Raw genomic sequence first — 16352 nt, 5'->3', positions numbered from 1 at the left:
AGATTCTAAAGGAGTTTTTTTTATATTTATTTGGTTTTTTTTAAAAGCATTTAGAGTTCAGTTCTAAAACTTGAACAAGCGTCTTTATCAGGAAGAGTGATTTACGAAGGTGCTTATTTTCTTGTGTAGGTTACGGATTCAGCCATCTAGTCCACCCCCAAACCACCCTAATAATCATCTCTTCAGGCAGCCAAATAGCAGCCCCCCTCCTGTGAATAGCAGCATGCTACAGACTCATGGTAAGCACTGAGTATACCAAGCCATCTGTCATCCTATTGTGCAGGCCACTTGTCAGAACCTTATGGTTTTAAAGCACTTGGGAAAACAGTTCATGTCTTTTCCAAATTCTAGTGCCTGGCGCAGATAGCCAATGTAAAAGATTCTCCATCTGGCACAAGGGACTGGTGTTATCTGAATACTTGCAGTGGATCTTGCCAGCTGGAATATGTTGTTATATTTCATGTCCTGAGATCCTTGTGTATAATTTCTGAGGGCGGGGAGGAGGGATATTGTTCTCTGATTATGCAAATAACTTTACACTGGTATTGTTTCTTTTGCCTTGCAAGTATTTCTAGTTGTGGCTGTAGTATGATGAAGTTTTAGCTCCGAATAGTCAGGAAAGGCGCACACCTCATCACCTACTGAAATGCAGCTTGGTTCTGAAAATCTTTCTTCTGGCCCTGATAGCGTCAGACGCTATATCTGTTAAACAGAACATGCTCTCAAGTCTTGCAATAGCTCAGTGCAGTTACTCAAAGGGATTGTTCTTCGTAGGTGCAGCGTCTCAGTCCCAGTTCCAAGGGATGCCTTCCCACAGTGCGATCTTCCAGCAGTCTGGTAACTGTTCCCCGCCCCCGAACGTGGCACTGACATGCATGGGCATGCCGCAGCCATCGCAGCCGCAGCAGGTCACCATCCAAGTGCAAGAGCCCGGAGATATGCTCAGCAACAACCTTCTGCAAGGGGCAGCTGTGGCAGGGCAGGGCATGTCCTCTCATCCACGAGGCATGTCCATCAACCCGAGTGCCAATCAGATCCAAATGCAGCATCGAGCTAACCTGATGGCCTCTCTCACATATGGTCACAGGCCACTGTCCAAGCAGCTCAGTGCTGATAGTGCAGAGTCACACAGGTAAGGCCATTCTCCAACTGCTCTGCTAACCTGGGGAGGCGCTGAGGGGAGAAGGGAGGAGAAAAGAAACCGGGCCAGTCAGAGTACTTTCACCATGGCTCCGTGCGCCGAGGCTGTCTCTGTCTCCTGAGCACAGCTCTCGCTGCCAGCAGCAGGCCTTGCACTGGTCATGCTATGGACTTAGCTGTGATCCTAGTCCAAACCCTTAGACTTCAGGGCTTTGTTAGTGGGATGGGTGCTCTGACAGCCGGGGGTGAGGATTGTGTGAAGTCAGCACAACTCCTGAGCCATGCGGGATAGGAAGCCAGCTTTCTCTCTAGGAACACAGGTTGCTGCTCAAGTAGAGTCTTATGCTTTAGTAAGAGGGGAGAAATAAAAAAGTACAGAGACTGTTTCTAATTCCCCTTTGTGCCTGGTCTGGTCGGAGCCTACACTAGCTTCAAGAGCTCCGACAGACGTGCTCTGCCTCTCACAACACCTTCTTCCCCATCTGCCTTCCCCCAGCTCTCTCCAGAGACTTCAGCCATTCCTTCTTACCTGGCCCTGCGGAGTCATTGATGACCTGGGGCATGTGCTCTTCTTCAGGGTCTGAGTGCATTGTCTCTGCCGCTCTCCCAGAAAGAGCTGCTGGGTGACAAACCTTGGTCCCCTCTGCTCCACTCCAGCTAGGCCCTCAAGCCACCACCCTGCGCGTGTGCAGCCTGCTGGAGTTGGCTGGGAGATTGTGCAGAGCGCCTCAGTGGTGGTGGCCTCCTCTGCGTTCCTGGCTTTACTCTTGGCTGCTGCAACACAATCGCTGTTGTTTCTTCCTTGCAGCTTGAACATGAACAGGTATCCCCCTGCTAACTATGACCAGGTGCACTTACATCCCCACCTGTTCTCAGATCAGGCCCGTGCATCCCCCAGCAACTACAGCCCATCAGCAGGGGTGGGATTCCCCGCAACGCAGCAAGCCCTGAAAGTCCCTCAACTTGACCCGTTCCCCAGCTTCCCTCAAAGTGCGCCGCAGCCGCAGCCCTACACGGCATCAGCACTACAGCAGGCGCTGCTGTCCCCAACTCCGCCGGATTACAGCCGACACCAGCAGGTACCGCACATCCTCCAAGGACTGCTTTCCCCCCGGCACTCGCTCACGGGGCCCACGGACGTGCGACTGCCCCCGGCAGAATTTGCACAGCTCATCAAACGGCGGCAGCAGCAGCAAGAATTTCAAGAATTGTTCCGGCATATGAGCCAAGGAGATGCTGGGAACATGGGCACCAGCGTGGGACAGAACCTATCAGAGCGTCAGTCGCTGTCTGTGCCTTATCCGAATGCTGACACGTACCATCACAGCAGCCCTCAACATCTCCTAAAAATCAGGGCACAAGAATGTATCCAGCAGGTATCTGCGGCTGCGGCACCCCATGGGTATGCACACCAGCCAGCTCTGATCCATTCGGAGAGCATGGAGGAGGACTGTGCATGTGAGGGTGCCAGGGACAGCTTTCCGGACAATAAGCGTTCAAATACATTGACCAAAGGTGGCCATGAGAACCCACTGCTTTTAAATGCAGGAGGGCATGGGGACCCAGAATCTCTGCTAGGAACTGTTAATCAGGGGCAGGAATTGGGGACGCATCATTACAGACATCAGCCAGCTACCGGATTCAGTAGGAATAAGGTGCCCAGCAGAGGTAAGACTTAGTGCTACTTGTGTACATGAAACAGCCTCTTCCAATTGCAGATACACCCCACATGCAAGCAGAGATGACTGTGTGTATCAGACAGAACTAGGAGTTTCAGTGACAGTCAACTTAGGGCAGTATTTTCTGGAGCCTTTTGGCTCTTAAGGCTGTAAGTAAATTGTGGACTCATACAAACTTTGTACCAAACAACGAGGAGGAGAATTGTTAAATAATAAAGGGACACTCCCAGACTCCTAGGACTTGGAATTTGATGATTCTAACCTGCAGGTAATGAGAAAAGACCCTGGATTCCTGTTTTGCCTTTAGAGATGAGCTGCAAAGTTTTGGGTGGTTTATCTGGTTTTTTTTTTTTTAATTAAAAAAATCTAGTGTCCCAAATTAAGGGAATATGTGTGTATTAAATTATCCCTACTGCCCAAAGCTGTGACTGGTTCCTCCTTCGCAGTTCGGGCAGTGCTACAAGGGTCAATGAAATGTAGCCTGTAGTGCACAGTGTCATTTCTTGGGCCAGCTCCCTCCACTACAGTAACAGAGAGCACTAACTGGTAGCCCCAGAGGGAGCTTGAATGATCTGCTTTAGGAAAACTGGTTGTTAAACTTGCTCCTAGTGAGTCCCTCAGGCCTGTTTTTGGTCCTGTGGAAAGTACTGTCCCCTTTCCTGGTCTCCGCACCCACCGTAACTATGGTGACAGAGCAGCATGACGAGTGGTCTCTTCAAATGACTGTTCTCCCTGCATTGTAGTTCCGTGTGTTTAGAATTCATCTCCTGCCTACCCGTTCAAGAGGGGCGAAGGCTCTGAGCAGTACCACCTGGCAGGCCTGAGCAGGATAGAGCTATATCTGCTGTAGGAATGAGATGCATCTTATTTGAAGCCACCCGCTTTCTCTTGACTCCCTTGCTGTGCTGGTGCTTTGCCCACTCAGGAGGCATGGCTTAATGTTGAGACAGTAACCACAGGTATTTTGTCATGTTGTGCGTTCAAGCAGGTGTGCATGTGAGATGAAAGGGGTCCTTCAGAGCGAGGACTAGGGCGAGGAGTGGCCTGCCATCACTGTGCATTTGGTGATTTAGACCACTAACGCGCTGGTCCTGTCAGACCTCCATTTTTCTGCTGTGCTGCAGTTTCCAGGCATGGCCCTGGTAAAGGAGAGAGCTGTCCGAGTGCAAGCAGGCTCCGGAAACTCCTCTTTTTTTGAGTTCCTCATTTTACTGACCTGGGTCATTTTTATTATTGACACAGCTAAATAAACTCCATGTAAAATGGTGCGAATGACTAAACAAGCCAAAAGCCATGCTTGTGCCCCGCTAATTGCTCTGTTAATATCATGATACACAGGAGAGTAGGACTTTAGACTGCAAGACTTTGTAAATGAGTAAAGAGAAGTCAACATTTACCATGAATTGTGCAAGCTGTTCTGAAAGAGGGAGGGAGTGCGCATGTGGCTGTTTGGAGTGTTACTGTAGTAGATTGTACTCAAAGGTGTAGCTACCCTGACCTTTATTTTCCTCCTTGTGTTTAATAACCCAGTTGGAATCTAGCCTACACTCTTCCCGCTCCAATTGAGCTGCCATTTAAGTGACCCAAGCACTCTTATGTACAAATTAAATGAAATAAAACCTCAATGTAAATAGCACTAAAGAGTTCACTTCCAATCAGCTGCATACAAAACAACTCCAATGTTATCAGCAGCTCTGTGCACGCGCCCCTGAAGATCAACTGGGGGAGTATGGCCGGGGGGTATTTAAACCCAAACAAGTGTAACTGTATGATGGTTTCTCTTGAATAATTTTTTTCTCCTCCCAACCCCCCCGCCCCGCCTCACCCAAAAGGTTAGACTTTGTCTTTGAGCTCCCCTAGCTACATTCACAATGTTGTTTGAATGGGTTTTAAATTGTAATTTCCCTTAAGAGGAAAATGTATTGTGGAAACAATAGAGTCGATATTTTTGCTTGAGAGATTATGAACCACTTCCTGGTCACTTGCACGCCGGTATATAAACTGAGGAGTATGCTGTTCCTGGTTACAGTTCTCTGGCGTGCCCAGTGAGTACTTTGGTCCACGTACTTGCCCGACAGAAGTGTAATTGTGTGTTGGGACGTTACGTAGCGTTTTGGGGCATGCCACCACTTACTGCTGCCTGTCACCTAAATCCTTATGAAGGGTCCCACCAGCTGCGGCCCACTAGGTTTGGATTCAGTGACTCGCTTGCGGGGCATCGCTGTGCCCCAGATGCTGTACAGCTTTGGAAACGCTGCCCAGCCCAGGGTGCCAGCCCCAAAACACCTTCAGTAGCCCTGGAGATTACTCACTAATTTGGTGGAGGAATAAATCACCGCTGTGTCTCCCGTGTTGTGTTAAAGCCATGCGGGGAATTGGAAACCAAGCTGTCTGTCTTGCACACATGTGGATAACTGACTCCTGCCATGGAGCTTTACCCTGCTCAGGTGGCTGCTGGGGGACGGAAAGAATTCAGATTGGGGTTTACAATGAAACGTGGATACAAATGTGAGCCTCCCAGGCTCTGTGTAATCTGGGCCTAAGCATGAGAAGTGCTGACAGCAGTGGCAGCTGCAAGTGCTAAATGGTTTTCTTGCTCCGTGTGCGGTTTGTATAGAAGGGAACTCCTCCCTTCCCTGGAGCCTCAGGTGTATGGGCTGCCCTAGTGGAGGCGGGCTACTGGGCTTCACGGGCTGCTAACTGTGCTCCTCTCTTGCTCCAGAATTGTACTGACGTTCTTTGTGCAGCCCTTACAGGTTGGTTGCTGATAGCTGCAGGCTCTTGTGAGCTGCCCACTCAGGCAACCGCTCCCACAGTTTGAACAGCAGCCAGAGCTGTGGGTGGGTGGCAGTTCTTTCTCACTGCCTCGTTCCAACCGTTTGTTTTCCAGGGTAACTCAAGTTTTGTTTTGTTTTTCCAGGAAAGTGAGACTTGTAACTGAACTTAACCTTGTGGCCGTGCAGAGGGAGGCAAAGCCAAGACCCAGTCTTGTATTATTGCAAAATCTGCTCTCATAACACCACAGCATGGTGAAGTACCATGTAATTGTGATATAAAGCAGCATGATCAGTGCATTTCAACTCCCTCCCTCCCTGCCCCCAAAACACCGGGGAGGCCAAGTGAGCGGGGAGGCGATACACTGGAGGGGCTAGTGAACTGGCATTGCTGAGGAATAGTACGGCTAGACAGTCAAGTTGATCCACATGCAACACTTGTCTCTGCCAGCTTAGTCACAAGCTGGTTTGATCATGGATAATGCCCGTTTAGATCGGATTGGACTGTGGGCAAGGGAGTGCTGGCACAAGAGGCTGCCAAACCCCATTCTTCATGCGGAGGGAGATGTGAACCCAGATTCTGTACCTAGTGATGAAAGGCTACAACTCGTCTGTGAGAGCCAAGACGTGTTCATGCAGAGGGACCTGGAGTCTAGACCCATTCGCTGAGCAGGAATCCCAGACTCTGAAGGGCTGTTTGGCTGCAGAGTGAGACACACATGTTCTCTACTGGGAATGGGGAGGCCCCATTGTTGCTTTTGCTAAAATGTGGGATATTCCTTAGGACAGGTGCAGGTCCCCCCACATGCCTGAATTGTGTTAGTTTCCTGGGGCAGTACAGTTTGGGGCCCAGTCCGGATGGCACTGAAACGAATGGATGTTCTGCTAAAGGCTTTGTTGGGAGCAGGGCCATTTACGATAACTGCCAGGCATGACATCTTGCCAAAGCAAAGAGACCACAGCTATGCCTGGTGTAACTCCATAGGCACCAACAGTGTCACGCCCAGGTTGGATTTGTCCCCGAGTGTCCAGTACTGACTCTGGAAAGGGCCTCTCCAAAGCAGTGCGGCGCCTCGCAGCACCACCAGCTCCGTTTCCCCCAGGCAAGGAGGTAGGAGCTCTGTAGCCCTGAGTCAGCCGTCCTTGTGCCCAAGGAGACATGGAGGAGCTACTCAGTGCAGCTCCAGAGTTGTGCTTGGTCCTTTCCTCTGACCCGTGAGTTGTCACGTTGTCCCTGAGTATTCCCAACACCTGGTGGTCTGGAGAGCAGGAGAACCGAACCAGGGCCTCTTCATGGTGCTGTGTGGTGCCGCGCAGTGGCCTGGATAGACATCAGCTGAATGCCTGGTAGGCCCCCACCAGAGGTTGTGTATCCTGCCTTTGCAGCAGATTCGCTTGATGATCTGACAGGTGGATGCTCCCCTTTCAACATCACTGATCCCCATGATTTCACCAGGTATCAGGCCCCCAGAGCTGTAAAGCTTGTGTAATGAGCAGCTGGCTTGTTCTGCCTGCCTCAGAAAAAGAGAGGGCTGGAAGGTGGAACAGTCTGCTCAGTGTGTGACAGAAGTGAGCGAGGATAGGCTTCCAGGCTTCCTCGTTCATTCAGAGTCCGATGCGACCTTTAGTAACATGAGTTTTTGCTTAATATAAATGTAACTTTTGCCCTCAGACACAGCAGCTCCTGCAGCAGGGTACGGATGGACTTTGCCAGGCAGGAACTTGCCCAGATATTCAGCTTTCTACAAACATGTTTGAAAAGGGCAAGGAGCAGCGGTTTGATACAGATTTAGTATCGGTAACTCCCTTTGCCAAGGTTATGCAGAATGGCCCTTCTGGGACCTTCATTATATGGAAATCATAAGCATCTCTTTCTGGAGTGGTCTCTTTTGGAGCATCTGACCCATTCAAATAAGTGGGAGCAACAGGCTGTCTTAGTACTGGACAGGAACGAGGTTTTGTGGGTGTCTCCCGGCATTGTGATAACGTTTCTTTCTCCTCAAATATTATGTATCTGATTGAGACAGAAATTGTGCTGTCTTCCTTCTGAGTTCTCTTGAAGTGATTCCGGTCTGCTGCGAGCTGTGACTGGGATCAATAGTCGAGCTGGTCGCGAGAGCCTCTTGAATAGAGCAGCCCAGACATGGTCTTTGGAGTCAAGGAAAAACAAATCTGTGCTTCTCAGTCAGGAACAAGAAATATATGTCCAGTTGATATCCTTTTTGCACAGTCCTCATTGGCTAATGGATTAATTCATCCCCCCTGACTTCTGAGATCCTGCCAGAGTTCTGCATTAAGGCAGTTACTCCATGTTCTGTACCACTCAGGAAACCGCTGGCTTCTTTATACTAATCCCCTTTCTCTTTTGTCTAACTCCCAAGAATCCATTGTAGGGAATTGTATGGACAGAAGTTCTCCAGGACAAGCTATGGAGATGCCCAGTCATAATGGATTGGGTTATTCTGCAAGACCAGCTTCCATTGAACACCACAGACCCAGGACTCTGCAGAGACATCACACCATACAGAACAGCGATGATGCCTATGTAGGTTTGAGAAGGTTCATGGCTGCCAGGCCTTATGTACTGTGTAAAACTTACTATGAAGTGTGCGTTCTAGGGCTGAGCAAATAAGCCATTCACTAGCCAAATACAGACCCGCTTGTAACCCTGTGGGGCTAACTTGGAATCCAGTGCTGTGCAGAGCAATGCTTCCCCCTCTGCCTTTGGAACATCTCAACTGCATGTCCGTTGTGTACCGTGCAGTGTTTCAAGTGCTTTTAGCAGAGACCAACCCAAAAGTGAAATCTCCTACCTGTGGCTAAACAAGCATTGCCCGGTTTACCCACATACACCCAAGTCCATATGAAATTTTCCTGCAGGGTCAAGTGCACCCTAGGGTGCCTCTGCTGAAAACATTTGAGTTAAAGCAGGGATGAATACAGCCCGGAGTGTCTTATAATCTGCAAAAGAACCAAACTTCCAGCCAGGCAATATTGGTGAACAACCTAGCAGTGCGGTCTCAGCCATTGAGAGATCAGCGCAAGGACAGCTGCACTGCGTACGGGTACGTCAGCCCTTTGGGGATTTGAAGCAGTTCTGGCATAGTAAAGCCCTGGGTTAACTCTCCTTATAACTTACTAGGGTGCTGGAAGAAAATGTGCACTTGTGACTGTCTCCTTTCATCCTGGGGGAGCCCTGGGGTGTGACTCTGTCTCCTTCTGCCGTCTCCTCAGGTCCAGTTGGATAACTTGCCTGGAATGAGTTTAATGGCTGGAAAAGCACTAAGCTCTGCTCGGATGTCTGATGCAGTACTCAGCCAGTCATCGCTCATGGCCAGCCAGCAGCTACATGCCAGGGAGAGCGAGGGTAAGGACTTCCCTGGGGCTGAAAAGGCATCTTTCAGAGGTGATTGAATTCTGCTGCAATCTGGTTTAGGTCAGAAGCGACGCTGATTTGTGTCATCCTGGTCTATCAGATATGGGTCCACACCACAGAGTCACTTCCCTTGGTGGTATTCCTGTGCATGGAGCCAGCAGTGTACTAGGCACGTTGTAATACTGTCGAGTACGGTACAGTTGGCATTCTCTGTTTAAGCGTGGCCAAGGGCTGGAATAATAGATCTGCATTGGCAGAGCTGTGGAGGCTGAAAGATCAGGAGGAGTTGCAGGTCAGAGTTGAGGTGTATTGGCCTTTTGTGTGTCGAAAGCTTGCACTGATTGACTCTAGGCACTGTTACCAACCTCCCCACCGAGCATGTGCTGGTGCTTATTTCTGGTGCAGCCCTTACAGACGCTTGTCATTCTGGGTTGTGCTGCAGTTTCAAGCACATAGTGGCTTCCGTGTATAGTGACGCTTGTCTTGGATTCCTGTGAAGCACACACTACTGGCTGGAATCCTTTCCAGGTAAATTTCCACACACGCTTCTCGTCTCCATTCTTCTCAAGGTCTGTTGTCATCTCTCCCGTACTCTCTGAGCAGCAGGGAGACAGCTGGGCTGTAGCACATAAAGCACAGTGTGACTTCTTAGGTAGTTGTGACATCGGCAAAGTCCTGGATTTGTGTCATGCTCACTGCAACGACTTTCTGTTAAAATGAGGGACAACCCTGCATGCCAGCCCTGACCCACACTCAGCACCTCAGGCCTGCCTGAGCCCTCTGCCAGAAGCTTCAATCAACTTTGCTCTCCTGGGCCCTTGGTAGACTCCAGTGTCCCAAGTAGCAGTGAGAGATTTCTCCCATTCGCCTACAAACTCTGATGTTACTCTTTGGTCTTGCAGACTGTGGGGAAAGTTTGGAAGGTCAAGAGCATCCAAATCTAGCTGATGGCAGCCAGCATTTAAACACCTCTTGTTATCCATCTACGTGTATTACAGACGTCCTCCTGAGCTACAAGCACCCGGAGGTGCCCTTTGGGATGGAGCAGGCTGGGGTGTAGCAGGAAGGAGGGAGTGAGTATTTTTCTGTTTCTGTAAGTTCAGATCTTCCCTTTTCTGCCTCTAGGGTAGATCTTCAGTACCAGTAGCCCATGGGCTAGATCTCCCTAGACAACTCCTTGCCCCTCCCTTAGCTGTGGGTCTGAGAATGAAGTTTAAGATAGAGGATGTCCTTGCTGAGCTTCCAGAGGTCAGTTGTTTGCACTGCGGACAGTGCCGCCCTCGTAAACTTGCTGCTGGTGACCTTCAGTAGCTACTCGCCGCTTCTGCTTTGTAGAGTCTCTGGGTGGGAGTGCAGGGATTGGCGAGGGAAGGACTTGGCTGCTGGTGCAAGAACAAGCCCGAGCAGCAATGTTTCCCATCTGTACGGTGGTGTGTGTGGGGAGAGTGGACTCCAGACGGGGGGAGCCAGGAGGCAGCTCTCTGAACAGCTGTACAGTGACTCAGGCCTCTCTGGCTCGTCCCCTTTCTGTGGAGGGGCAGCTTTCAGGAGCCGCTGCTGCTGTTGGTAGAAGGACATGGCACCTGAAGATGGTAGTCTGTGGACTTGCGTGATCCTGTCAGCTACATGGAGCAGTGGGCACACCTCCATGGGGCACGCAGCCCCTCCTTGTGCACGTCTCCCTTTTCTTTCAAGCCCCTTGTGGCATTGGCAGCATGAGCACTTGGGGCACGTAGCCGGCTTTGTCAGGCTGGAGCATGGGGCGGGCAGAGGGATGTTTAAGGAGAAATGTCTGTCTCTTGTCCTGGCCTTTAACACCCCTTCTCTTCTCTTCTCTCCTCCCTCTCTCTCTCTGTCTCTTTTTTCCAGGTTTTGTGTACAGCTTTGAAATGAAAAGGTCCATTTTAAACCAACAGTATCTAGCAGCATTGCGCCAAATCGCCATAGTATTTCTCACTGAAATATCATGGCTCTTTTCCTCATAATCAGTTCCTCAGTGTGTCATTCTTTTGGTTTCTTTCGTTTTTGCCATATTTGCCTGTAACTCCAGCTATCACAGAGCTAACCAGAGAACCCGAGTCCTACACCCTGTGTGAAAGGATTGATGGAACTTGAGTTTTGCATTTGGTTTGGAGGGGATTTAAATGCGAAGGTCCAGGCCATCATGGATGGTGCAGACTCAGGCGTTCTCCCCTTCATCCAACTCTGCTCTTAAGACTGTCCAACATCATCTTTTTCTGGGGACAAGTAGGAGAGCATGGGACAAATGCCTTCCAGGAGCCTGCCTGAATAGGGGAAGCAAGGGGCAGGGAGGGAATTTGAAGCTCTGTCCTTTGGCAAGCAATAAGCAGAGCTCCTGAAAACCAAGTCCAAAACCAGAGTCGTTTTTCCGGAGTTCCAGCACACACCATGCCCCAGAAGCCCAGCCCCAGGGGCAGAAGAAGGCCACACTGTAGTTTTATTTCCATAGCGGGGCCAGAGCTACTCTGGGGCAAGAGCAACTCCAGTCTCCCTTACCACGATGCCAGCCTGTCCAACCCACCCCCATCTGACCTGCGGAGCAGCTTGCGTCCCCGACCCCACTGGTTCTTCCGGTGGTGCAGTACGCTTTGTCTCTCTCATCTTTGTCTGCTTTTCTTTTTCTCTATTTTTGGTCATTGTGCTAAAAGGATCATTTCCCCCTCCTCCTCCTTTTTTAATACCTTTTCCTTTCAAACCCATGTACGACCCTTTTTTTTTTTTTTTTTTTTTTTCAGTTTAAAGTAAAGAAGACAAGTTGTTTCCCTTTGTCTTTCTAGCTTTTCCTCCTGATCATGTAGGAATTGTTTTATGGTAAATGTTGTTGTTTTTATTATTGTTGTTGTTGTTATTATTATTATTATTAATAAAAGACAAAAGGAATTTCTGTTTGAGAGAAATTTTTAACTAGATTCTGTTCTATTTGAATTGTGACTTGCACCTTTTGTTCAAAGTATTTTATTTCTTTTTAATGACATTGTAATTGTGACTGTTTTTTTTCCTCTTGTGCCAGTGGCAGAAGTGATGTTCTCCTTTATACAAATTCAGACATGCATAGATCTCTTCTTTGTCATTCTTTTCCATTTCTTCCCTTGACTGATAGAAACCAATGCCCCCTCCAGTGGTTGGGGCTAAGGGAGTATTTTGTGTCATCGTTGCCTTTGGAACTTTAAAAGCTACAACTGAAAATTCCTATTATTGACACTTTTGGGGGAATTTTTTTTAAATAAAGGAAAAATCAGTCCAACCCTCCTGAATTTGCACAGAAGGAAGTGTGAGACCAGCATGGCAAAGGTTAATTTGCTATTACCATCTCTTCCCCAAAGTCCCCCAGCAATTGTCATAAATGGACCTGCAATTAGAAGAAAAGGAGAGGGGAGGGGAGAGAAGAAATCTGCAGCTGACAAACAGTATCTCCCAGGTTAATGTTTCTAGAAAGCCTAATGTCACTCTGGTTTTATTGGTGTGTAGTTGTCAAGTTACATTTCTTTAACATGTAAAATAGGTGGTGTGTGTTGGGGGGGTGGGGGACCCAGACAGGGCTTGCCGGACTTAAGTGAGAGGGTACCAAGAAACACTGAAAGGCTTTTTGACATTGCTCTGTATCTTTGATTTGTTTTCCTTTTGTTTACATGACGTATTTCTGGGAGAGTTGACAGCCGCCCTACAGTAGCCATCCAAAAGAAAAGCAAGGACTTGCTTAACCGTGCCATTTCGCCGTATCACACTTTTTTATCATTGCTTTGTATTGTAGTAATCAATACGCGCAGTATATGTTGAATGTATATTAATATACTTTGCTATTATTTCTGTTTTTTGGAAATGTCCGAAGTATTTTTTCTTCCTCGTTTATGCTGGACTAAAAACAAACAACTTTCAGTAAATCTTTAGTCCATTTTTTTGTGGGTCACTTGCAACTAGTAACTTAGTTGGACAATGGGATCATGACAAATAAAATCATGATTATGATCTTGTGATCTCTTGTTTGTGTTGTTGCTCAATATCTGATGCAAAGGAGAAGCCAGCCCAACTTGGATTCTCTGAATAGCGTCCCAGAAGTTGAAAGCTGCAGTGTGCCAGGTTTGGCTGCTCTCCAGTTGCTGCATGTTTCGGTCTGTTATCCAGCCTGCTATATGAAATCACCCTTGCCGGTGGTGATCTGACTTTTCAAAGCTGAAATGGACAGAATGGGGGCTCCTGCATAACATGTGGAAACAGACTCCCTTGACCTGCTGAGCACCACCTGAGCTGAACACCTCAGAATGAAACTTACCAACACAGTGGTTTTCAACCTTTGGTCTGCAGACTGTGCCTAAGATTTCCAGACGGCTCCGCACCTCCATTCAACATTTTTTAGGGGTCCGCAAATGAAAAAAGGTTGGAAATCACTGTACTAACACATTGCTGGAAGGCGTGTGGTCAGGGGCTGGGCATAGGAAATGCCAGAGGCTGTTGGGGAGTGGGAAGGTCTTTGCGGTCTTTGCCCATTCTTTCCAAATGGACAAGCACTTCCCTAGGTTAGGTGACCTTTGATACATCGACTGTCAATGGATCGACTTCATTGTGCATCCACATGTAGCCAGTTGTTTTAAAAGGCAGCACAGACCTCACTTAAGAAGCTCAATGGCTTCTGGTATGAGATTTTATCTGCTTTGTTAATAATAAACTTACTCAGAAGATATGGGCAGGATTTGCATGTTCTGTCTCCCTGGCCAATTTATCCCAGCTTCAGATGATTAAATGAAGAAGTGCCTGAATTTTATAGTGCCTTCAGGTTCCTGGTAATTGTACTCTGATCTTTTCTCTGAAATCTCTCATTTACCCGCCCTGGCCCCGCAGAGAAGATACAGCCTAAAGCAAAGGGATTCCGAGTTGATGGGAATTGATGGTGCCCTGTCTAAAGCTCACATTGTGGATCTGTAAAATCACTCACTGTGTCTAAGCACCTGCTGTGCATGCAAATGAGTCCCTACTGCTCTGGGGACCTCAGCAGAGGTGAAAGTCCAGGTGCCAGGTTTCATTCAGATACTCTCACGGCAGAACTGTGCAACTCCTATTCAGGGTTTGCAATGCAGAGTGTAAGGCCGGGGCTCTGCAAAGCACTTAAGTGTGTGCTTCAAGTTAAGGCTGCTGTGATCCTTGACCCCGTCCCTGTTTTCCTGTTAGAACTACAGTAAATCCATCAGGTTCTCACCCTTTTAGTGGCTTATTGATATTGACCAGATGTGATGAAGCGGGACTGTTCTTAATGTTTCCTCTGAATAGTGTGGGGGTGCCTCAGTTTCCCCTATGCAGTTCTTAAGTATCTAGGTGGTGGGGTAAGGGTGTATGATCATTGCAGAGCCCTAGAGGGCAGGTATGTGCAGGGGTCTGGACACAGAGAATGGCCGACACCCTGTTTCCTGGCAACTGATGGCCTGCGCCCTTCCCCCCTGCAAGGTGAGAGCTAAAGGGTTGGAGAACAAAGGAATCAGGTGACCTCCTGGCCCGGGAAAGGGGAAAGCAAGAGGAGGAGGGGCTGGAGGGAGTTTCAGTTTGGGGCTGGCTGGGGACATGGAGTGAAGGGCAGACGTGCTTGTCTGGCTCACTGCCCCCCAAAATGGACCCAGCTGAGGGGTCCTGTTCTCTGCACCTACAAGCTCTGTTTTAGACCATGTTCCTATCGTCTAATAATCCTTCTATTTTACTGGCTGGCTGAAAGTCATGTCTGACTGCGGAGTTGTGGGGCAGGACCCTCTGGCTTCCCCAGGAGCCCCGCCTGGGCGGACTCGCTGTGGGAAGCGCACAGAGGGGCAGAGGATGCTGAATGCTCTGAGGTCAGACCCAGGAAGGTGGAAGCTGTGTGAGCTGTGTGTCCTGCAGACAGGCTGCTCACAGAAAGGAGACTTCCCCAGAGTCCTGGCTGGCTTCATGGGGAGCAGTTCTAGAGCATCGCCCAGGGACTCGGTGACACCAGACCTTTAAGCTTGTGATGGGGGTCACTGCTGCTTTTTCCTCTGCGCTCCCTCCATTATCACGTGCTTTCTCTCCCCAGTTTCTGTTCATGACAAAGTCAATCCTGGGGGCTGCTTGTCCTATCCCAGCAGGACCAAACTATACCTCTGTTGTTGCTCTTCCCCCTCCCCCCCTTGAACTCACCTGTGATCGCTCTACTCTGTCACAGCTTCAGTAGGGGGCGGTATCCATCCATCCTACCTGTGTCTCCTGTACCCCCTAGTCTCACTTCCAAGCCAGAGTGTGAAGAAACAGAACAAGCTGCCAGTTAAATGGCATCTCAGTGAGTCCAGTGCCCTGGGCAGAGAGATTTAATCCAGAACTGAAAAGGAACCACCTGGGGAGTGGAGCAAGGCACCTGCTTGGTACCAGCAATAGGACCCCCCTCATGGAAGGAGAAGGGAATTACATATACAGCAGAAACTGCAGGGGGAGTTCAGTGATTTGGGATGTAATGGCCCACTGTGGAGTTGTTGCCAGGACACTGGGGTCTATTCCTGTGGGCTGTAACAACTCCTTGGTGTCCTCTCCTGACAGGACGGCCCCCCTGTTCCACCGTGTCGCTGTGCTGGTGGAAGGAAGTCACTTGGTGAATCACCAAAATCCCTTCCTGCCCCAGCCAGGCCTTGCCAAGAGCGATCCGCCGGAGCCTGCCTGGACTGCTGGATGGGTGCTCACAGCTGGAGGGGGAATGAGGTCTACAGGGTAGGAATAAAGAAAGGCCTTAGGACTGAAAACAGTGTCCAAAACTCCACCAGGGAAGTCTGACTGGGCCGGGGGAAAGGGACTGACTTGTCCCAGAGCAGCCCCAGCACCGGTGTGGCTGGAGACCAGCAGGTGCCTGTTAATTATCTGTCTGGGGCAGCTCCTGCCCTGAGTGACCCAGCTCCGCCCTGTCCCAATGCCGTTTCTCTCTGAGCCAGACCAGAGCAGCCGGAGCTAGCTGGACCAGCCATGTGTGATGGTGAAGCAACTGGTGCAGTAAGTCCAGAGCATGCTGGTGTCTTTCAGCAGGAGCACTTGCTGGCCCCATGTTCACATCCCCTGGTTGCAGTTTGGGTGAATTCTCTGGCTCTTTGTCTCTGCTGCTGGATTATCCCAGCAGCTCATGCCCATGTCTGTGAAGAGCAAATCGGACAAATTGCACCAATTGCCAGGTTGCTGCCCAGGGCTGACACAGCCCCTCGCTGCCCCACCTCCACACTACACGTCCTGCAGCCCGTTGAATTCTGGGTCCTGCTGTCCAAGGGGCACTCCACAGGTAGGGCTGCCTCCTGCTACAGCTGTGAGGAATCCTGTCGGTTTAAATGGCCCAAAAACGGAGTTGATTCCCTGGCCTGATGCCCTCTTGTCCCCTGGCCCCATACAGGC

General features: G+C 49.5%; 1 protein-coding gene across 7 annotated transcripts in view; it reads left to right on the top strand.

Moving 5' to 3' along the window:
* Window positions 1–12956, top strand: part of SIK3 (SIK family kinase 3) — a 152218-nt gene extending 139262 nt beyond the window's left edge. For 2 of the 7 annotated variants that reach the window (XM_048827167.2, XM_048827171.2), the window contains 7 exons: window positions 130–239; window positions 775–1132; window positions 1949–2808; window positions 7975–8138; window positions 8828–8999; window positions 9872–10042; window positions 10839–12956. In XM_048827167.2, the coding sequence (XP_048683124.2) occupies window positions 130–239; window positions 775–1132; window positions 1949–2808; window positions 7975–8138; window positions 8828–8999; window positions 9872–10029 (1822 nt within the window). In that variant the 3' untranslated portion in view covers window positions 10030–10042; window positions 10839–12956. Of the gene's footprint in view, window positions 1–129; window positions 240–774; window positions 1133–1948; window positions 2809–5739; window positions 8139–8827; window positions 9000–9871; window positions 10043–10838 lie in introns of those variants that run through there. The other 5 variants (XM_048827172.2, XM_048827168.2, XM_075122250.1 and 2 more) reach the window with 4 other exon arrangements.
* Window positions 12957–16352: the final 3396 nt, after the last annotated feature.

The sequence above is a fragment of the Caretta caretta genome, chromosome 22, assembly GCF_965140235.1.
Source record: "Caretta caretta isolate rCarCar2 chromosome 22, rCarCar1.hap1, whole genome shotgun sequence".
NCBI classification, from domain to species: domain Eukaryota; kingdom Metazoa; phylum Chordata; order Testudines; family Cheloniidae; genus Caretta; species Caretta caretta.
Note: the sequence above shows the minus strand (reverse complement) of the source record. Positions and strands in the feature narration are given on the sequence as shown.